Consider the following 22611-nt stretch of genomic DNA (forward strand, 5'->3'; position numbering starts at 1 on the left):
GGGCCGCGTTGGACGGCCTAACAGGTGTGAGTTCGGCGGGGCTCCTGGTCTCAGGACGGGTCTCCCACCTTGTTGTTCTGGTGGAAGGACGTCCTCCGACCACAGCAAAGCCAGAGAGACTGGCTCGCCCTCCCCCGAAACAAGAATCATTAAGGTGGAAACTCCCCATCTTGTCTATGTCACCATTTGTGTTTTTTCCAAAATAAAAGTTGGAGAAGTGACCCCACTGTAAACGGTCCCACTGGCCCAGCCGGCGTCTGCCTGCGACTGGGCAGCGGGTGGCCAGGCTGGAGCTGACTCTGTGCAGAGACGGGCCTGAGGGCTCGGCCCCGACCAGGCGTGCGGCGCGGCTGCCCCTTCCCCTGCCTGGGCCTCGGCTGCAGGACGAGGTGTCCGTTAGATCTGGGCTCTTCCACTGCTTTGGCGCTGGGCTGTTTTGTATCCTCCCCCAAATTATTTAACCTGGAACCCCAGTCCCGACAGCTGATTAAAGGAGCGGCTTTGACAGGAGCAGCTGTGGGACGTAGGGCCAGAGGCCCGCCCCCGGGCCTTGCTCTCTACCGACGACTGCCGTCCTGAGACTGCGCACCGAAGGGTGCGAGCTCCCCTCCCCCAGTGACCTCTAACCCCCGACTGCCCAGATGACCTGTGACCCTGAACGAGGCCCACCTGGGCGAGCAGGGAAGGGCAGGGTTACTGAGCTGCGAGTCAGCAGCACAGGCTTGCCAGTGCACACCGAACCAGGGACAGTGCTGGCAGGAAACGGCGTGAGCCACGGGGGTGCGGGTGCAAACCTGGGGCGCCGGGCTGGATGTGGTCGGCTGGACGGGAGGGCCTCTGGCCATGTGTGGAGGTCATACCCAGGGCCGGGCCGGCCCATCTCCACCCGCCGTGACCCTGGGGTCGGGCCTCTGCAGGCGCTGGCTCCACGCACGGAGCTAGGACACTCGGCAGCCTGGTCCCCTCCCCCGTGATGGTGCCCGGAGGCCCGCACGTGGGGGTCCCGTCGCCCCCGAGCCCCCCGCCACTGTGCCTCGGGGGGAGGTGCCTCCCGGGAGGTGCGTGGCCAGAGAGCCCCGCTCCCAGGACGGCCCTGGACGTGAGCCTGCTCTCCAGCAGCCCCGTCCCCCGGGACACGTCTGTGTGGCCCGAGTGGCAAGCAGGGGGAGATGCCGGGCTGCCCTGAGGCTGGGGGTCCGCGTCTGCAGGCACCCGTAGCCCGTCAGACAGCTGTTCAGAAGCTCTGACGAGGTTGCTCAGGCTCACCCCGGCCCTGCCGCCTCTCCCCCGCCCCAGGCCCGAGCCCGCCTGCGCCCGTGACTCACGAGTTCACGCACAGCACCACGATGTTCTTCCACAGGTTCCGGGTTCCCACCACCTTCACGATGCAGACCTTCTTGGGCCTCCGGGAAAGCTCCTTCTCCAGCTCTGCAGGGAGGGGGGACCCGTGAGCCACGCTCGGCCAGGCAGCCCCCCCGACGGCCCGATGCGCGGATTCGGGGGTCAGGAGAAGGAGTGTGTTTCTCTTTAAGGCAGGGGCAGGGCCTGGCTCTCGGGAGAAAACGCGCCACAGAGACACCGACTTGGCAGGTACAGCTGCCCACGGGCCCGCAGGGAGGCGGCAGGACACACACAGCAGCCACCTGCGTGGGCTCCGTCCACTTGGAAGGGCTGCAGAGCCCACTGGCGGGCACGGAGGCCCTGGTTGGGCTTGGGCAGGGGTCCTCTTCCTTACAGACTCTGAACCCTCTGCTCAGGGACCAGGAGATGCATGCACTGCTCTGGTCCCCAAACCAACCCTGCGGGCCAAACAGGCTGAGGCTGCTTCCTCTGCACCTGCCCCTGCACGGTCCACATATTAGGAGGAGAAATGAGTGACTGAATGAACATGTGTGCAAACGCGTGCACAGAGGTGTGGCCCGTGCACATACGTGCGCTGAGCCAGACAGACGGCGTCTCGGCTCAGGTGACGTGACCAACTACAGCTTGGTCGCGAGACCCAGCTTCTCGGGGGGCCCAGACCAGCTCTGAGCAGACGCCAGGCCCAGGCCAACGAGGTCGAGGCGTTTGCCGCCGTCCTGGGGCTGCCGGTTCAACAGGGAAGATCCAACGAGGAGACGCCCCAGCCTCCCCGTCTCCCGGCATCTGTGAGCAGAAATGCCGCACATTCTGCCTCCGGGTCTGTCCCTGCTCCCCTGGCCGGCCGTGCCCTCGGGGGAGGGGACCCCTTCTCAGGGGCCAGAGAAGAAAAAGGAGACTTAACCAATCAAGACTGCCGAGGTCAGGGGATGCAGGGAAAGACTGACAGCGCACCGACCACAGGCGGCCGGGAGGTGAGAGCAGGCAGCCCTGGGTGAGATCCTACAGCAGGGTCACTGGGGGTGATGTCCGGTCCAGGCTGCAGCTGGGCTGACTGCAGTGCAGCGACGGCAGTTTCCCAGTTCTAACAGGTGCAGGGGATGTGCGATGTTACAACAGGGAGACTGACTGGGGCTTTTTCAAAATTCTGTGCCCTCTTTGTAACTTTACTATAAACCTAAGAGGAATTCAAAACAAGTTGACTAAAAATAAAGCACGCAGTGGGGTGGGAAGGCCCAGAGGGAGTGGGGTTGCCTCAAGAGGGGCCCAGGAGCTGCAGCCCCCTGGGGGGGGCTCCGAGGTGTGTCCCCCTGCCTGTACTGCTTAGGGGTACTCTCACCCCTGGACGTCCTACCTCTTTCCTGCCATCCAATGGCGAGAGGGTCACCAACCTCACTAGTTACAGCTGGAAGGAGCAACGGGTTGCTTAACCATAACGGTTTAGGAGTTTTTTATTTAAAAAAAAAAAGTCTGGATCAGTGTCACCAGCTGGGGCACACAAGGGAGAAGGCGACACCTGTCCTACGTCCGAGGGATACCATGCTCCCTCAGTTTCCAGAACTTTCTTCCGTGTCAATCTTCAGGCACAGAGCTGCAGGCCTGTGCACCAGCCAGAACGTCCCTCCACGGACGCTCAGCTCCTGACATCCTCCCGGCCTTTATCATCCCCTCTGCGAAAACAGGCTCATTTGATTTACAGACATACTTTCGCCATGGTCAGAACGCTAGAAAACTTTTAAAGAGCACGGAAACATGGTTAACAAACACATAGCGTTGATCCAACGATCTGAGTACCTTCACTGTTGTGAAACTGGTCAGGAACCTATTTATCACAGCCACGCTTGCCCACCATGGAAGTCTTCCAGGAAGAAAAACTAAATGCCCATTCGCATGGCTGTATAGGTTTAAATTTTTTTTTCTTTTGTAATGCAGCTAAAACTTAATTCCTGATACTTTCTAGTGTATGAAATAGATGTTAAGAAGCTGTAGTAACTGTAATTATGACCTTTTTTCTTTCTTTTTTTAAAGCTTTAAACTCTGGAGCCCAAGCTGACTGTAGTCTACAGAGGTAACTGCATTATTCTAAGTGGAATTACACTAACCTCTCCGGGGCTCTTGGTATGTTCTCTCTGTTACCTGCAACCCCAGCCTCTCGACACCACCACAGACACGCAAGAAGCCATGAGGCCTTCCTGGCCCCGCGCTCCGGCCGACCCAGACCGTCCTGGCCTCTCCCCACCCACTGCAGAGACTCCTTCCTGGGCCTGCGGGGACACCTGCTGACCCCAGAAATTCCCTCTCAACGCGCGAGGCTCCAGCCGGCCCGAGGCCTCTTGCAGGAGCAGAAGTAGGTGCGGAGGGTCAGAGGCAGGGCGCCGGGCTCGGCTGCCTGGGGCCGCCTTGGCTTCATCTCCTGCTGGGGTGTGACTGGTGCAAGTCACCTGACGCTGGGGACCGTGAGGTGGCCCGATACAGGGACCCGCTTCTCACCTTGGGTTCAGGACAGACGGACAAGACAGAGTGAGGCACGTAGGGTGGGATCCCCGCTCGGTTACCGAGAAGGGCTCGGGTAAAGCCCCTGTGGGCCTGATGGGGGCCTCGTAGCCCCCAGACTCGCTGCCTGACCTGGTGACGCCGGACTTGGCTGCTTCCCTGCGGTCAGGCTGCCCGGAGAGGGCCTAATGCCGGGGACCCCCTCTCCGCACCTGGCTCACGTCCAAGGAGGAAAAGGGAAGCCGGTTCACTCTTCCTCGGGGGCTCCCTCCATGCGGAGGGAATGCCGGGAGCAGGGAAGCCGTGCCTCCAGCTCTCAGCCTCCTGGGCCCCTTTCCCGTACATGCAGCAGGGGCGGGCGATCTGATCCATCGGAAAGGCTCTGATGAGGGTCAAACGCCTGTATGGCGTCTCAGCCCCCAAGGCAGGGCTGAGGGCAGGGCAGCAGGGAGGATAGAGTCAGGGCGGGTGAGAGCCTGGGTTGGGGACGGGATGCTGGTCCAGTGGCCTAGATAAGATGCTGGGACACAGCATTCAAGCAGGCAAACCAGTCCAGCCTAGGGAGGTGCAAGGGGCCACTTGCGAGGAAACGGATACCCGCCTGCCTCCAGCTTTGCCCTGGTGCCATGACGTCACCGTCACCGTCACCCTGCGCCTGACAGCTGGGAGGGAGCAGAGACCCAGAGGCGGGCGAGAGCCGCGTGCCCCGGGGCGTGAGCGCATGCCACCCCAGCCCCCAGTCGGGGGGGTCATGCGTGCTGCTGCCTGCCCCCCAGCACAGACACCAGCACCAGCCCAGCTCCTGAGCGAGGATACCACTTTCTAAAAACAGGAGGGAACGAATCAGCGTAATTAGGATGGAGAAAACAAGCTTCTCCCAGACACTATTTTAACCTGAAAGAAGTGGAGTGTGGTGATTTAATTAGGGAAATGCCAGAAACAAGGCACTTTGACTTAAGAGCACTGACCTGCTAATGGATGGGCCTGGACAAGTTTGGGGACAAGAGCCAGACAGTCCAAAAGGGGCAAACGTGGCCTGAAAGGAGCGAGGTCCACGCACCCCTCACCCCCCCGCCCGCCACGCCAGCACGTCCATCTCCCTCTCGGAAGCAGCACAGGGAAGCTGCTTCTGCTGGGCTTCCTGGGCTCAAGTCCCAGCACTACTACTCACTAGCTGTGTGACCTCTGGCAAGATACTCAACCTCTCTGTGCCTCAGTTTCCTCGTCTGCAAATGGGGATAATTACAGTACCTTGCACAGAACTGCTGTGGAAAGATTTAAGGTAATATCAACACACCTCTAATATTGATATCAGGTGCTTGCTTTTCCTGTAAAAGTCCAAATAGTCAATATTTTAGACTTTGCAGGTCACAATAAATCACTTCTAGTGCTTATTAAACAGACAATGTTCAGGGTTCCTTCCAAGATCTACTGGATGAGAATCTCTGGGTGCCGGGAGGGGCCCAGGAGTCTGGATTTTAACACCCTCCAGGTGCCCCATGGATCTGATCTAGCTTTTGTACTGACGAGTCTGGATTTTAACGCCCTCCAGGTGCCTCATGGATCTGATCTAGCTTTCGTGCTGACGTTCCTGACAAACAGATTCTATGGACCTGAAGTGTTCCGCGTCCTCAGAGGCCCAACCAACAGGTCCTGACAGACACAGACAACACAGCAGCTCTCTGCAGGTCCTGTTCGGGAGAGACAGGGAGCGAAGGCCAGCGCCCCCTGGCCAGGACCGCCGGCACCAAACCGCAGGCAGGCAAGGCTGTGTGCCCCATGCGGTTCAGCCCTCAAGGTTCCCCCGAGGGGCAGGGGCACGCAAGGTCACGCCGTCCTCTGGGTTTGGCCTTGGCCATGTTCCTGGTCTAGCTGAGGACCGACTGCCCCAGGAAGCTGGACAGCTGGCTGGGCAACGAAGGCACCAGGGGTGATGTGGGGTGACTCCCGGTCCCGGCGGGACGGGTGGCGGGCCCCCGAGTCTGGCGGGGCTGAGGGTTTGAAGGGAACGCGTGCTCACCAGGCATCACGCCTTTGATGTCACTCTCGGGGTTCATGCGGTTCTTCTGTGTGAAGCGCAGGATTAGCTTCTTTGCCGACGCAAACTGGTGGGTGGCCATGAGCCACCGCAGGGACTCTGGGAAGATCCTGCAAAGAGACAGGGAGCGGGTGAGGCTCTTCCCATCGGGTGAGGCGTCAAGACACAGCTGTCGGGGGCTGGGAGCGTCCAGCCGGGTCGGACTGGGTACCCGTCTGCGAGCGGCGGAGGCTGGCGGGTGCTCAGGACTCTCTCTTGGCCCAAGCGGACGAGAGAAGACCGTGGCCCTGGGTGTTTCTGGCTTTCTCTTAGAAAGTGGAGAAGTTGCAATGTTTAAAATGAGGCAGAAAGGAGCAGTATCCTCCCAGCTGTGTCAAGAAATCTGTGTATACTTTTCACCAGACGCTGGATTGCTAAAACACGTTCCAGCAATTCATGGAAGGGCTGCTTTTGTGATATTCTGTCTCAAAAAACAAATGTTCATAGAATGACTTTAAGTTTAAAAACAACGCCCCCATCCTAGCGACCTGACGGGCACCTTCCGTTCTGAGCATCTGGAGCCTGACCTGCCCAGGGCTCAACTGTAGAATTAGTTTCATCTTGCTGCTAACTGCCCAGAGCGCCTCCCGGAGGCGGGTGATGGTTTTCAAGTGTAATGAGCGACAGACTCCTTGCTGGTTTGTTCGTGTTTAGGATGAAATACGGTGAGGAGTCCCATCGGGAAAAAACCCCAAACCAAACTAGTGTCTTATCAATGCGTTTTGTAATTTTACATTTATAACGAGATTTGCAAGTCCATCAAGGAGAACCATGTGCCTGTCTGGAGCAGTGCGTCAGCTTGCTTTTTCTGTAAAAGTCCAAACAGCGAATATTTTAGACTTTGCAGGTCACAAGGTCTCTTGAGAAACCAGCCACTGCCACGTGCCCAGGGATGGAGGCTGTGTTCCCTTGGGACCTGATTTTGAAGCAGGTGGCACCCCTGTGTGGGAGAAGCAAAAGCTGGAAGTCAAGGTTGGGGATGACAGCACAGCCTCTGCGGGCGCAGCGCTCCAGGCGTCCCTGTGTTTCATGTCAGTTACAGAGTGTCAGGGAATCATGACTGATGATGATAAGAAGTTATCTTTGCTACCACCCAACACCTGCCCCACCAGCTCTGGGGAGCCTCTAATCAAAGTAAAGCAGAAGCTGCAAAAGCTCTCAGTGCTAAGCTTTTATTTCAGAGTCACATCTAATGATGTCACAGCTGTCACTCCCTCACCTGTCTGAACAAAAATCAAGTTTCTAAATGTTCGTGATGTATTTTGCAGAAACAGCTGACTTCAGTGGTACACTGGGATGGTCTGATCAGAGTGTCAATCTACGCTGGGAGACCTGGGTTGTCACCAAGAGTCAAAAAGCCACCGTCCCACGTGGCTGCACAAAGGTGCAGGCGAGCTGGGGGCCCACCCTGGTGAGGTACGGCCGGAGCATTAAGACGGGCTCAGAAAGTCTCATGTCTTTTCGCCCAGGAGCCCATATTGGAAAGCTGATAAAACACAGGTTTCAAACTGTAAGCACTGTTTTTTTTTTTTAAATAATAAAAGTTAATGTTTGCTTTACTAGCCTCTAGTGTTTATAATTTTGAATATAATTCAAGCAAACAGAAACACTCACAATATAACATGACAGACATCAATATTATATAGATGTTAACATCTCACCATACTTTATCAGATCTTTTCTTTATAATGAAATAACCTAACACAAATGCCCACCCCTATAGCTCTCACCTGTGTTGTCTCCATCCATCTTTCTGATTTATTTGGGTTTAGTGTCACTTTCTCATTTCTTAAGATAGACACATAGATCATTAATTCTTCTTTTCTAATATATGCATTTCAGACTTCAAAATTTCACCTAAGTATCACTTTAGCAACATTTCACAAGTTCTGATAAGTAGTTCTTGCTGTGATTTGATTATAAATATTTTGTGATTTCTATCAGGATTTTTCCTTACCTATGATATAGCCAGTTAGACAGACAGACAGACAGACATATCTCATATATATACATAACATTTCCAAACATACCGGTTTCGAGAGGGGGGTAGTGGCGGGGTTGCAATCTTGTTTCATTGACTTTTAATTTTATTTAGTCATTTTGAGAAAACACAGCCTGTGTTACTGCAAACTGGTACAACCAGAATCCTGGATCCAAGAGGAGGAAAGAGGAGGAGAGGAGAGAGGCAGGGCCCAGGGAGGGGAGGGCCTGAGGTTATCAGGGGCAGCAGCCCTCGGACCGGAATGAACCCAAGTAAAGAAACAGGGCTCTCCCAGGAGCCCTGGGCACAGCGACCAGGGCTCTGCTAGCCACACGTCCCGTCTCTGCTGGTGGCCAGCACTGCAGGCCGCTTCCTCCACGCCTGCCTGGCCTACACTCACCCTTCTGCACGTTTCCCATGAATTTACGTCTTTCCAGCTCATTATGCTGTAGTAACATTATCCCCACTTCACAGATGGGGAAACTCAAGTAAGGCACTCAAGGATGTGTTCCAGGTTCCTGGGCAGTGGAATGCAGAGCTGGATTTGACCCCAGGCAGTCTGACTCAGGACCCCACATCCTTAACCCCGGGGGATGCAGCAAAGAAACCAACCCCGCGTGCGGAGACGGCGCTCCCATGACTGGGGTGTGGGAGATACTGTTCCAGCGCCACCTCCTCAGCCCTTCCAGATGCCACGGTGCCCTCTGGGTATTTAAACCTGCTGCAAATTCATAAAGAACTCGCTGAATTGTCAGCCTATGAGAAAGCCCAGAGATGGCGGTTCTAGCTTGGATACTGTGCAGCGTGGCCACATTATGGGGATTTAACGAAATGTCTGCTGACAGGCACATAATGTAGTAACACCATGAAAATGAAAAAACTGGCCAGTGGCCCAGATCTGGCAGGAGTGTAGCTGAGCCTCAGAAACGCCCAACATTTTCAACGAAAATGAAAGAGCACAGCAGGCAGCTGGAGCCCACGTCTGCTGGCGGACCCTCACGTGGATACTAAGAAAGAGCGACCTCGAGGATGACCTCTGCGAACACAGTAATGTTCATAAAGGCCACAGCGGCACCTCCAGGAGGGAGCTTTGCCATTGCTGCCAGAAGGGGCGATGGCTACGGGGACAGGCAGTGGTCCCCAGAGTGGGTGGAGAGACACGAGTGTTTGAAAGCTGGAAGTATCTGGTCCTCTCAAGCGCACTGTGGGGCAGAACTATTATCACCCCTCTTCCACAGACGGGAAAACTGAGGCAGAGCAGGTTCAATGACGTTGCCCGGATTATGTAGCTATTAAAGGGGCAGAGCTGGATTTGAACTCGGGAGACTTTCAGGCTGTGATCCCTCCAAGCCAGGGGTTCAATGGCTCCAGGGCTTCTGCGGGAGGGTGTGGGCAAAACTAAAAGTCTCCTCTCGTCCAGTTCAAGTCCTGAGCCCCTGGCGGGAAGCGAGGGGCACAGGAAGGGCAAACGCAGAGCCCTGGGCAGAAGTCCCACCCCCTCCCTGAGGATGGTCACAGGTTGATGGACCTCTCGCCCCAAGGCACATGGTCCCGAGGCCTCCGAAATACATTCAGGATGGTCAGAAGGTCCAGGATCCCTCACTCACAATTCCAGAATCCAGAAGATTCTGAAACCTAAAACCTCTTCATTTAACTCACTTGGGAAAAGACCTGAACTCCCTGAGGCAGAACGGGACCTACTGGGTACAAGCGCCAGCCTCGGGCATCGCTCTCCTGAGATGCGGACGCTTCCCTGCAGAAGTGTGAGCGGCCGGTGGACACGTCAGCATCCCCACGGGCGGCGGCGGGGCTGCAGGTGGACGGCGCCACCCCTTCCCGGCAGCGGGCACGAGTCACAGGTGAGGAAGCTGTGCTTAAAGACTTCAGCCACGAAGTTACAAGCAAATCACAGATAAACCCATTCTCTACTTAAAAACTGAAAGATTCCAGAGAACTCCGCCGACCTCCTGCCCCAGTCCTGGCGCCCCGAGCTGACCCCTGCCCTGTGGGTGCGCATCCTTCCAACCACTGGAGCCCCGTTTATCTCAAGGTGCTCCCTCTGCTGTCACACTGCCCCTACCTTCAGTGGAAAATGCCTGTTACGCTCTCCGAAATCCCCTTCCTTCCAGATGGGCACACAACTGCCCCCGTGGTGGTCCGGAGACCGTCACCCCGGGGGTGTGCACGGTGGTGTCCACCCCGAGATCCTGGGAGGAAGCCACGCTCACATCCTACCTGTGCACTGGGGACACCAAGGCAGGTCAGTCCTACCCGGGCCACCTCGTTTCCCAGTGCATCCCGAGAACATCCAGACTCCGCCTGGATCTACAGGCCATGAACCCCGTGGCCTCAGTTATTCCACGAAAGCCAAGAACCAGAAATTTAAGGAAGAGGCTTTGACTGAACGCCAGGGAGGTTACAGAGGACGCACTGCAAACCCAGGCTTTCTTCAGAGGAGAACCCCCAGGCCTCAGTCAGACAACCGAGTCCTGGGTCAGGAAGTCCCAGGCGGCGATGGGGGTCGGGGAGGCAGTGAGGGGCAGAGAGGCTGGGCAGGGGCAGCAGGAAACGCCCAACTGGGAAGGCACGGGCTTCCCGACCTTGCCCGGGGGCACCAGACTGCACCCCACACCACAGACCCTGCTGCAGGATCACACTTCTGCAGCACACGCGTGTCTGTTGACATGATGAAAACCCTTGAATCACTCACAGAAGAAGGCAGAGTCACACATCTGAACTTGAAGCCCGCGGGGGTCTCTGATTTGCACTTAGCCTTTCCCCGGCGGCACTGATTCAAAGGTCTGGGAACTGTGGCCTTTGAATCCCTAGGGCAGCATCACTTTTCCCACTTCAGGCTTACAGTACTACTTAAAAAGCAGGAAAATATATTTTAGAAAGATGCCCACCCTGGGGGCTTCTCTGGTGGCGCAGTGGTTGAGAGTCCGCCTGCCGATGCAGGGGACACGGGTTCGTGTCCCGGTCCGGGAAGATCCCACATGCCGCGGAGCGGCTGGGCCCGTGAGCCATGGCCGCTGAGCCTGCGCATCTGGAGCCTGTGCTCAGCAACAGGAGAGGCCACAACAGTGAGAGGCCCACGTACCGCAAAAAAAAAAAAAAGAAAGAAAGATGCCCACCCTAAATAGCTACAATGAAGTATCAATTCTTAAAGAATTACATGGAAAGTTTATTTATGTGGAACTACTTTTTCAATGGTACCAACGTAAATGATGTTACTGTATCAAGAGAGAAAGCTTTCCACTTCCTTTCTCTCTTTTTCTTTAAAGGAAGAACCTTTCTTTAAAATAATTTATTTTTGGCCGCGTTGGGTCTTTGCTGTGCGCGGGCTTTCTCTAGTTGCAGCGAGCGGGGGCTATTCTTTGTTGCAGTGCACGGGCTTCTCATTGTGGTGGCTCCTCTTCTTGCGGAGCATGGACTCTAGGCGCACGGGCTCAGTAGTTGTGGCTCGTGGGCTCTAGAGCACAGGCTCAGTAGTTGTGGCGCACGGGCTCAGTTGCTCCGCGGCATGTGGGATCTTCCCGGACCAGGGCTCGAACTCGTGTCCCCTGCATTGGCAGGCGGATTCCTAACCACTGTGCCACCAGGGAAGTCCTTTCCCTGTTTTCCGATCGATGCCCTTGGGTTGCTCCTCCAAGCTGAGCATCAGAAGCCATTCCAGCAGGAGGACCCTGCCCGCTTCCCCTCTTTAGGCCTCTGACTCACCATGTGCGTTTCAGACCTCGACGCTTTATGATTTAATAGTAACGTGTTGCTTCTGGTCTGCTTTCCCAGCTTTGTCTTACTTCCTGCCTTTCTGTTATCTGGCTCCGTCTCAAGTGCGTCTGACCCGCATTCCTGGATCTGTTCTACTCGCGTTGTATGGTCTCTCAGAAGAATCAGAAATTAAAATGCGACACTGCGATCCTTTCACAATACTGTGAAGTTGATATTTCTTCCTTAACATTTAACAATAAAAGCAAGTATTCCCTCTACCCCACTGGAGGACCTGACACAGACGACGATTCCACGCAGGCTGCCTTCCAGCAAACCCATGTAACACCTGCGCTTGGCAGTGCTCTACAGTCAAAGTATGTCTCTCTCTTCAAGTCACCGAACTGGAACATTTACTCACAAAGTCAATACGGACAGGAAGTAAGGCTAACTGCCAACGCTCTTTGAAATTAATTTTACCCTCAAGTTGTTTTGTCTGTGTTTCTGATGTAGTTAGTTTTGGGTGACACACCTGTCGACAGGTATGCTCTCGTACTAGTGATGTGACATCACTGCACTCATGGGATAAACGTGTACTGAACATGACCAGCCTGCCGGGGGGAAAAGCGTGTAAATTAATAAATGCCTTACAGGGAGCGTCTTCCAACAAACAGGTTAGAAAACAGAGAGGGAAGGACACAAGTGAAGTTGGAGGAGCACAGCCATGAAGGGCTCTGCAGGGATGACGCCTCCCTGCACTTGTGTGTGAGGGGTCTTGGACAGTTGCTCTAAGGGTGCTTTGATTTAACGAGGTGAGTCTAGCTGTTAACGCTTTGGGGCATTACCAAGTAGCAAACTTACGACATTCTGTAAAGATTTTCAAAATGAAAAAATTCAGAGACTAGAATTGAATTAAACACCAGTTGGGGGAATATCCTAAGTTTCTGATTCAAAGCTCTTACAAAAATACATACTTGGTTCCAGTAGATAAGCTTTCAGTTGCATTTTTTTTTTAACTTTAGTTCTGTTTGGTGTTAAAAAAAAAAAAAAGGTAAGTAGTTTCAGTTCAGGGCAGAGCAAATGGATATGAATTAGCTCTTTAAAAAGAGTCAAGTTCATGACTTGAGTTAGACTTAGTAAATTAGGGAGAAGGGACAAGTATGAAATTAAAGAAAATTTGGCTCTTAGGATGGTTAAACCATAAAGTCTTCCTAAGGCAAATCAACTCTTCTTGTAAATCTTTGTAGAACAAGGAATTCTTTTTTTTTTTTAATTTTTAAATTTATTTATTTATTTTGGCTGTGTTGGGTCTTTGTTTCTGTGCGAGGGCTTTCTCTAGTTGTGGCAAGCGGGGGCCACTCTTCATCGCAGTGCGCGGGCTTCTCACTATCGCGGCCTCTCTTGTTGCGGAGCACAGGCTCCAGACGCGCAGGCTCAGTAGTTGTGGCTCATGGGCCTAGTTGCTCCGCGGCATGTGGGATCCTCCCAGACCAGGGCTCGAACCCGTGTCCCCTGCATTGGCAGGCAGATTCTCAACTACTGCGCCACCAGGGAAGCCCAAGGAATTCTTTTGTAATTAGATGGCCACCACACTAGCTTATCTGTCACATAAATTCGGAACACTGCATCTCTCGTTTCTCAAAATGATATACACGTCTGAGCTCTAGAGTTCTTCCACTACAGGAAAACTGTGGAGGGACTATATCAGGAGGCCGGTTTATAGACCAGTTTTGTGACCTTGGGCAAGTCACCTACACCTCCGGGCCTCTGTTTCCCCATCTGTAGAATGGGGTGGGCGTGGGGTGTGTGGAGTCACACCAAGGGCTCCCCCCAGCTCCAACATTCTCCCCCTAGTTTATTTCAAGGGGCTGATGGTAACCGTGGCCCCTTCTGAAAGTTAAAAAACATGCTGCTCACGCAGTGCACTTGAACCAATATCCTACTGCTGCTCTAGGTGTTGCCAGGACGAACGGAGCTGGCTCCTAAAATGCCTTCGGAGCTGGCCTTTTAAAGGCTAAGCAACTCGGAATGTACAACAGTGTATAACGGCTGCGATCAATTTAAAATGTTCCTCAGTTCCCACTAGAAACGGGAACATTTGGAATTCATCTGGGTTGGTTTTTTCCACTTTCTCTCTCCTTCGACTCTCTTCCTTCTGCTTCTTTTACTAACTTATCCACGTGCACAATGATCAGGCTGAAGACAGCGTAGGGCACACAGGGCATTTAAAAGGTGACACGGTAGGGGAATTAACTTGGCATTTTTGCAAATGATAAAAATAAAATGAGATGCTGAAAAGCAATTCGAGGAGATAAGTGGGCAGAAGGCTTTGTGTGGTCCTGCTTCTAACTGGAATTTTGTCGGCACCTCTGAATCAGCAACTGGTTACAGGGGGCTCCACAGACCCTCCCCAGGGGCCCAGCCTCCCCCTACCTGCGGCTGCAGTCTCGCCCCGACAGGAAGATAACTGAGGCCACAGACGCCACTCACCATCGGGGGGCCCCTGCTGGTCCTGCCCTGACCTCAGACCCGGCTCCGGAACCTGGCCCCTCTCTCTCTGTCCATCCACATGGACTTCTGCCAGCTGCCAGCCGGGCAAACACTTGGCAGCTCTCACTAGACACCTGTCACCAGACGGGCATTTCCCCAATTTCTGCCAGCGGCCAACAGCTCGACCTCACTGCTCCCACCACACGCACACGCGTGTGCACACTTGAACACACAGGCTCGCCACGCACGCTGCCTGAACCCTGCCTGGTCTCGAGGCTGAGAGCTCCTCCAGCTGGCCTAAGCGACCCCCAGCCTCCCAGGGGTGGGCAGGGGAGTGGGGTGGAACATTGGAGCACGTGTCAGGCACGGGGTCCGCGTGGACCACGGTGTGGCTCTGGGGTCAGTGACGCTGGCCTTCAGAGCGGAGGCCAGACCCTGTGGGAGCGCCTCTCTCCACATCTACTTGGAAACATTTCAGTTGACTGCAGGGGTTCCTAGTACTTTACACAATCTCTGCCCACTCAGAAGGCAAAAATGGGGTTGCCTCTGGCCACCCATTTAGAGAATATTTTGATCTCACTTTTAATTGCTCATATCCTATGCTTATGACTGACATACGGGCTATCATTTTTATGTCTATGTTTGCCTTCGTCAGTACTACCTAGTCTTCCCCCATCTAGATAATTTGTAGACAAACAGGATTTGGCTAAAAAAATTTTTTTTGCTCTAAGTTTCCTGAAACTCTCCCCAAATGAACTATCTGATAACCTGTACAAATAATTACTGCAGATTCATTCAAGCTCCCAGAGGCTACATGCCTTTTATGACTCACTTCTCACTTCTTCCGCTTCCTGGAAGGAAAACATCGTCCTGTGAGGCTTAACCTTTGGTGATGGTGTAACTGATTCCAGTCTCCCTCCTGGTGTGCGGGGCGCCCTGCGGCCCTTGTTTTGCCTGTTTGCATAGTGTTATTTTGACCCCGTACTGAAATAAAACTTTTTGATGGAGGAAGGTGTTTTGTCCCTCAAGTGTATAGGCGAGAGACAAAGGCCGGCAGCCGCGGGGATGCACGTATATACTCGTCCTCACGCTGGCTCTGGGGCGGCCGCGGGGATGCACGTATATACTCGTCCTCACGCTGGCTCTGGAGTGGTCTCTACCGGCTTTGACCTCGGACCAGTGCTGGTACCAATCTCTGTGCCTCGATTTCTCCATGCGCCGTGGAACCTCCTTCAGAGGGTCTGACTCAGAGGAAACCCTCAAGAAACGTTAAAAATTAGTCTTATTTTGGCCAGAATATTTCCGATGCTATTTAAAAGAGCCAAGTAACATATAGGAGCGCTTATCTATTGGAATTGTTAGTAATTTTTTTTTTCTGGATATTTATCTAACATGAGGCCCCTTCAATGTTTTACTGGCTTGGCCAAAAAGTTCGTGTGGGTTTTTCCATAACATCTTAACAGAAAAAAAACCGAACGAACTTTTTGGCCAACCCAATACAATGGCTTGTTTCTCGAAATTTTTAAAATTAAGATCGCTTTTAGCACATAGCATTTTCCCGAGGGTTTTAATTGTCTCTCCTCTACCGGTGAGTCCCGAGGTCAGCCCAGTCGAACGTCCTGGGTTTCAAGGTTTATCTCCCATTTGAGGAATGGATACCGTTGCTTATTCTCCAATGTTACCAGCGCAACTTGATCTTTCTCTAACTTCCTTATTATTCCCACGTTCATTTTCTTCTTCTCGTTCTCCTAAACGTTTCCCATGATCACGCTGACTGCCAACAGCACTCGGTTAATAATTCAGCATCTTCACACGTTTTGAAACTTCGAGGCAGTTCACGCAACACACACATCAGGTAAGTCTCAGGTGAGACCCTGTCCTACCCAGGGACCTGGCTGGGAGTCTGGGGAATGTGAAGGAAAACCGCACCCAGGCTCCCTGCAGGGGTGAGGGACTCACAGGTAAGCAAGGTGGGACCTTTCCCTCCCAGCAACTTCCATCACGGGCCACAGCTGAAGACTCCCAGACATACATGCATGTGGGTTTATGTTCTCACAGTGCAGATAAAAATCACTGGACTCAGTACTGAGGGTTTTTTGTCTTCGTCTGTCAGTTCCAGGAATGCCTATGACTTCTGCCGTCTGCCGTCTGAGATGACTCACGGTGGGGCTGGACTGGGCAGCTATGTCCCGTGTGGCATCTCACAGACCCTCAAGGACGGCAACCGTGTCACGTCCTTGCAGAACCAAGAACCGCTTCTTTTAAGAAGGGTGTGTTACCCCAGCCAACCCACATCTCCTTTCACTCTTGACAGCATCTTTCACTTTATTGGAAGTGGACCAGGTCCCGTATCCCATAAGCAGATATCTGGCTTTTCCTTCTCACTGGGCAGCCTGGTGCACAGCAGCCCTCTGGGACCTGAGCCACCACCAGCACCCCTGGAAGCTTCTTAAACTACCCGCAGACACTGTGACTCAGTCAGCCTGGGGTGGGGTCTGAGCCCGGGCGTTGCTAACAGGTTCCCAGGTGGTGGTGGTGGTGACGCTGGCCCGGTGGCCACACTCTGAGAACCACTGACATTCAGAAACCAGTTTTTAATGACTTGCCACACCTGTGTCTCTGGTGCAGCCTTTTGATGGCCTGGTTTCCCCAGCTAAAAACAGGAATAATCCCACCAACCACCAGCTTGTACCTAATCCGAAAATATCAGGTTGATACAGCCTCGCACATAGAAACCTGCAACTGATCTCGGGAAGAGCGTGTCCTGAAAACTTCAAGACGTGTTCAAACCGCCACACCTGACGGTGCACCTGCCTCGAAGGAGGCACGTGAGGTCGCCCTCCTTGGTGAGCTGCTCCACCAGGCAGGGGCGTGGGCACGTGGCACCCGACACCTGGCAGACGCTGCCTGGGGAGAGGCCTTGGTGTCGCGACCATGCCCAGCACATGCCAGGCCCAAAGCAGACGTGCACGTGCTCGTCCTCACAAACTATCACAGGTACTCGGCACCAACAGTGATGCTCTAAGGCAGGTGAGGGCACGCACCGGCGTTTCGGGAGGGTGGCCGGAACATCTCCATCACGTCCCAGAAATGCCTCCCAAGCCCGGGCCGTTCGCCCTCTTACCCACCTGTGCCCCAGCAGATCCACAAACGAGACCTCCCAGGGCTACCTGCAGAACAGACCTGGAACCAGACCCCGTCAGGTGACCCGCAGCCAGCGCTGCATCAGCACCCGCCCTGCCCTGCGGCCACTCCCACAGCAGACAGAGCGAGGCTCCCAGGGCACAGCCCTGCCCCGCTTCGGCCGCTGGCGTGTTTTCAGGTGGCAGAGGAAGCTCGGTGCCCAAGGCCCCCCACGTCTGACCCACCTCTGTGTCCAAGATCATCTTCCGCCCCAACTGGCCACTCGGGCTCTGGCCACACTGGTCACCGCCTTCCTCTTCCACAAAAAGCCAAGCGGAGCCAGCCTTTACCCTGGCTGCCGCCGTGCGCCGGGCACGTAGTCTCAGCCCAGAAGTCACTTCCTCAGAGACGCCGACCGCACTTGTCCCTCTGCATCCCGCTGCTTTATTCCATTTCTTCCTAGTGCCGGTTATCTGAAAGCATGTTATTGGCTGACTTATGATTTATGGGCTGTGGGCCCCCCATCAGCCCATCAAGTACGTCTCAGCGGGCAGAGGTTTGGTGACGTGCACGGCAGTATCCAGAATCCGTCGTGTCTAGAACGGCACGCGGTGTGCCTAAGTGGTAACTATGCATAATAAATGAGGTGAATTCACTTCTCTTTCAGACTGGTCTGTTTTGCAGAATTCCTGACATGCAAACTCCCTGAAGTATAGTTTTTGCCCGTGGTAATGGGTCCCCTGGGCTCGGTGAGCTCATCCTTGGTGAGAATTCTCTTCCACGTGAGTCTCGGCTCCGGTGATGCCCCACGGAGGTTTCATTTCTGACCCTGAGGTTCCAGCGAGCTCCCCTGGTTCTTCTGTCAGCCCTGGAGAGCAGCTGGAATTTGGAAAGGAACATGTAGCCACGTGTGGTGCAGACTCCAAGGCGCTGATGTCCTTCCCGCCCACGGCCCGGGGCAGTTGTCCAGCTTTGGAGCTGAGGCCCTGTGCTGCGCAGAGATCTGTTATCACTGATGCTCTGAGGCCCGGCTTCGTCCCGGGGGCTCAGTTCTAAGTGCAGAAGAGGCCTGAGATCTCAGCCCCGGGCCCCGTGTAGGGAACCCAGGCCCCTGGGCCCCTTTCTGGTTCAGCTGCCCTGTGGTGCCCTGTGTCACTCCAGCGTGAATCTGTCCTGGGTCTCTGCCCAGCACCCCCTTTCCTGTGCTGGAGGTCAGCGCTGTGTCCGTATTTGGATAATGTCACCTCTTACCTGGTGTGTCTGGATGCTCCCAGCTTCCACGTGGACCAGAAGATCCTTCACCTGCACCCTCTCCTTTGTGCTCCTGACCTGACCCTGTGTCCCGGGGACTTCATGTCGTGTGCTCTGCTTTATGGCCCTGTTAACACACCTGTTCCTCAGGCCTGCTCCAAAGCACCGAGCAGGCTGCCGGGCACCCAGGGCACATGCGATAAATACTTGCTCTTAAGGGAAAGAGTGACTTTCAACATTTTGTCACCAACAGCCGGTCGTGCTGGCCACTGCAGCTCACTGCCCTCCCCAGAGGCCAGTTCATCCTGTCAAACCACAGAGCCTTCTGCAAGAAATCTTCTACCGTAGCAGAGGGGAGGAAGGTGGCCATTAGGGGCGAGAAAGAAGGGGCACCTCAATGGCCTTTAAAAGCCAGTGACGCCCCTGGAGCCACTCACGACTACAGGCAGAGGTGGGACACACCTCTTACCGCGATTCCCTCGACCGGCCCCAGATACACCCAGGCTTCCACACTGGGAAGGCGGGGATATAGTAACAGTAAGAGCAGTAGCTGATCTCTGCAAGCGCTACTGCAGGCCGGACGTACGTCAGGGGCCTTACGTAATAACACAAGGGACAAGTACACGGGTGGGTGGAGTGGGTCTACCCCATACTGGGGTGCCTGGTGCCTGCAGATGCTATCCATCTGTCTGTCCACACACACACTTATCAGAGTACCCTGGGTGCCCTTTTCACCATAGAGTCGTATTTTTACATTTGTGTGTTTCAAAGAATTATTTTTTATGCTTTACAATGGATTTAAATAAATGAACATTTTTACCTTGCCTAACACTAAACCTTGATACATTTTTAAAATTTAAAATAAAAAAATAAGATAAACAAAACCCCTAAAGCTTTCCCACAGGGGCCAGGCCCCCACACCTGCTCCAGGAAACCATCCTCTGCCTTTTCTCTCGGACAGGTTTCCTCCTACCTGGGACAGGTGGGAGCAGAGCCTGGGCTGAGCCTCAAAGCCTGGAGGTGATGGAGACAACGCTGCCTATCCTTACAGGTGTGTGAGTCTCCAAGAGGCTGTGTCTCCAGGGGCCAGCAGACAGCACCACTGCCCTTGGGCGCAGTGGAGCCCAGGAAGCCAGAGGAGTGGGGTCGGGGGATTCCTGACTGCAGAGCTAGAGACGGCACAACTCCGGGCTCAAGGGTCAGCTGGGTGTCCTCAGCTTTGCCATCTGTACAATGGGGCCATGAAATGCCCAGACCGAATGATCCACTATTAATACAGTGCTTGCCATATGCCTCTGACACAAACACGATACAAACAAGTGTTAAATAAGGAAATGTCCTGAAATTCCAAACCAAGCAAAGCCCAGCTCTGGACGCAGCATATCCTTAGGGATATGAGGACAGGCTGCCCACTCCATCCTGCTTTGGGGAACGACTTCGTTCTTTGCCTCTTAAGACCCTGCAGGAAAGAACAGGATGTCCCCAAACACGTGGGCTCCTGCGGAACGGGTGCCGTCCAGCCTCGGGTGGGGGACGCTTTTCCTGGCAGGTGGCCTTTTTCTCATCTGTCCTTGTAGCCTCCCCACCACTGCCGAGGCTCTGAGGACACTGTGAGCGAGAACCCGGCTCTTGAGGAAAAGACACGTGAGTCTGGCTCATGTGATTTCTCTGCTGGAGGGTCTGCTGCCAGGGTGAGGGCGGGGCCAGCCTGTTAAGCTGCAAGGTCTCGCTTTCTTCCCCTCCCCCGCACCTTAGGAAAGGAAGCCCCGTTAACAGCCGTGTCCGCTAGGGCGAGCACTTAAAGCTAAGACACAACTGACTTCTGGCCCCAAATCGGGTTTTCATTAGTGACTAAATAACAGAAACACAGTGCAGCGGGTAAAACCTCCTCTCCAGCACCTTGTACCCAGTGCGGGCCGGCGGGGAGTCTGGCACAGAAAGGGGACGGGAGGGAAGGAAAGAAAGAAAAGAGGTTTTCACAGAAAGGGTACAGTGCTCATTTTTCGGGTAAACATCTCTCTATCCGAGAGCGGTGTTTTTCAACCTTGGCTAAACATTAATCCCCTGAGGAGTCTAAAAGCATCTGGTTGCCCAGGTCACAGCCCCAGGCCAGGCCAGTGTGTTCAGTTGTTTTTTCTCTAAAGTCAGCAAGCCAAACACTAAAAGTTACACACGGTTCTAAAAGGCCTAGTGGGCTCGTCCAGAGCAGGGGTGGACAAACTTCTGCAAAGGACCAGAGACTAAACGTTCTCGGCTTTGTAGGGCCACAGCGTCTTGGTAGTATCTGCTCAGCTCTGCCATCGTGGCATGAGAGTGCTCACGGATGATACACGTGGAAACACGTGAGCACAGCCGTGTTCCAACAAAACTTTATTTACAGCAACAGACAGCGGACCAGAGTTGGCCTGCGGGCCGGCGTTTGCCCATCCCTAGCCCAGAGGAGACAGGGGACAGTGGCTCTGCTAAATCTCTCCTGAACACCTCCAAACACATTTCCCCTCCCAACACGAGACCCCGCCCTTTGCAAACCCAGTCATGAAAAGTCATGTCGAACACCCAGCAAGCGTGTGTTCAGCCAGACCCTGGAGGGTAGGTGGCTGGAGCCGGGCAGGGGCGCCTAGGCTTCGCCCCACTCCTCCGTCTACTTCTGTGTATGTCAGAACGTTTGCCAAGATGAAACATTTAGAAGAGGAAGTTTTTTTAAAAAGAGAGGAAAATTCCCTCATTAAAAATGCCACAAGCTGAAACTGGCGGGATGTCTGGGGACCGCGGGGCCCGAGCCCGGGCGCGGCCCTGGGACGCAACGCAGGTGGCCCGGGGGGTGGCACGGAGGATACTCACGACCAGTAGAGCAGCATGGGCAGGAAGGGGCAGATGATGAGGGCCTGCAGCACCTGCCAGTCCCGGCACAGGGCGGCCAGCCCGGGCATGAGGAGCTGCCCCGCCGTGGCCACGAAGCTCGCCACCATTGTGATCAGGAACCGCTTTCCCGGGGGGCAGAGCTCTATGCCTGGAACACAGAAGGGACAAGAGAGCCGTGAGCGCCGGGCCAGCACGCTTCCCGTCTGGCCGAGGGCTGCAAGGTGGTGCGTCAAGGCTGAGATGCTCGTTTGTGCAGCTGGACGAGCTGAGGCTCCCCCTGCAAAGGGAGCGAGATCGTTGCTCAGGGTCACAGAGCAAGTTGCGGCCGAAGAACGCTGTGATGGAGAGCGGCCGGCTCAGGAACTAGGAGACGCTGCCTCGCGGGGAGACAGAGCGCGTGCGTCACACGCGGCCCCCATACCTTCTGCTCTCTCGGCGCCTCTGAGCTCCCTCTGCCGCCCTTCCTTCCGTCTCTGCTGCTGGACCACGCGGCCCTCCCAACCTCTGCACAGGGCACAGGAAGCCCAGCCCAGCTCCCCCCGCCTCACCACCCCTCCTTCCGTCCCACTGCTCCCCGAGCTCTGAGTTCCAGGCAACCCACTCACACGTGAGACCAAGACAGGTCAGTCGCACCCAATCCATCTTCTGAACAAGACAGAAGCCAAACCGTGAAGCAGACTGGATCACGTAGGGCGGATCTCACCCAAGCCCCCCCTCCCTCTCAGAATTCTGCTGCCCCCGTGACCTGGGCATCCCACGCACCCCCCTCAGATGACGGCTCTGCCAGTAGGGGCAGGTCTGATTCACCTTCATAGCTGCAAAAACACCGGTGTCTGCCTTCAATAAATGTCAAGGACACAGTCCCTCCTGTTTGCAAGAATCTATGCTCTTAATTTGACCTTGCGCAAAAAAAGATGGTCACAAAACCTTAACTTGTAGCACCCAAGTGACAACCAGTGCACACCCACTACATGAGTTCCTGTAATAAGAGTCCCCAGTGCTAGAAAGTGCATCTGGGTTTTATATATTTTCCCTACAGAGCCTGTAATTTGTCTGCTATTCTTCCTCAACAATTTGCAGGATTCCCTAAAGCTTGCTTTTTTTTTCATTTTTTTTAAAAAAAAGCGTAGTTAAAATGATTTTTTAAAAAAGAATGAGACCCTCAGGAGAGAATACTTCTCACGTCTCTGTATCCAGAGACTGTTCGTAGATCAGTGGCTACAGCCCATCTGCTGGTTGTCCAGAGGCCAGAGCAGAGGTCAGAGGT

General features: G+C 54.4%; 1 protein-coding gene across 1 annotated transcript in view; it reads right to left on the reverse strand.

Annotated features, from left to right (window-relative positions):
- The window catches only part of SLC22A23 (solute carrier family 22 member 23), a gene marked incomplete at its 5' end in the record, with an annotated part of 146123 nt that overhangs the window by 19094 nt on the left and 104418 nt on the right, over positions 1 to 22611 (reverse strand). The window contains 3 exons of the mRNA XM_082662979.1: positions 1326 to 1428; positions 5873 to 6000; positions 21324 to 21492. Of these exons, the coding sequence (XP_082519105.1) occupies positions 1326 to 1428; positions 5873 to 6000; positions 21324 to 21492 (400 nt within the window). The remainder of the gene's footprint in view (positions 1 to 1325; positions 1429 to 5872; positions 6001 to 21323; positions 21493 to 22611) is intronic.

The sequence above is a fragment of the Grampus griseus genome (assembly GCF_964374135.1).
Source record: "Grampus griseus genome assembly, chromosome: 10".
Taxonomy (NCBI): Eukaryota; Metazoa; Chordata; class Mammalia; order Artiodactyla; family Delphinidae; genus Grampus; species Grampus griseus.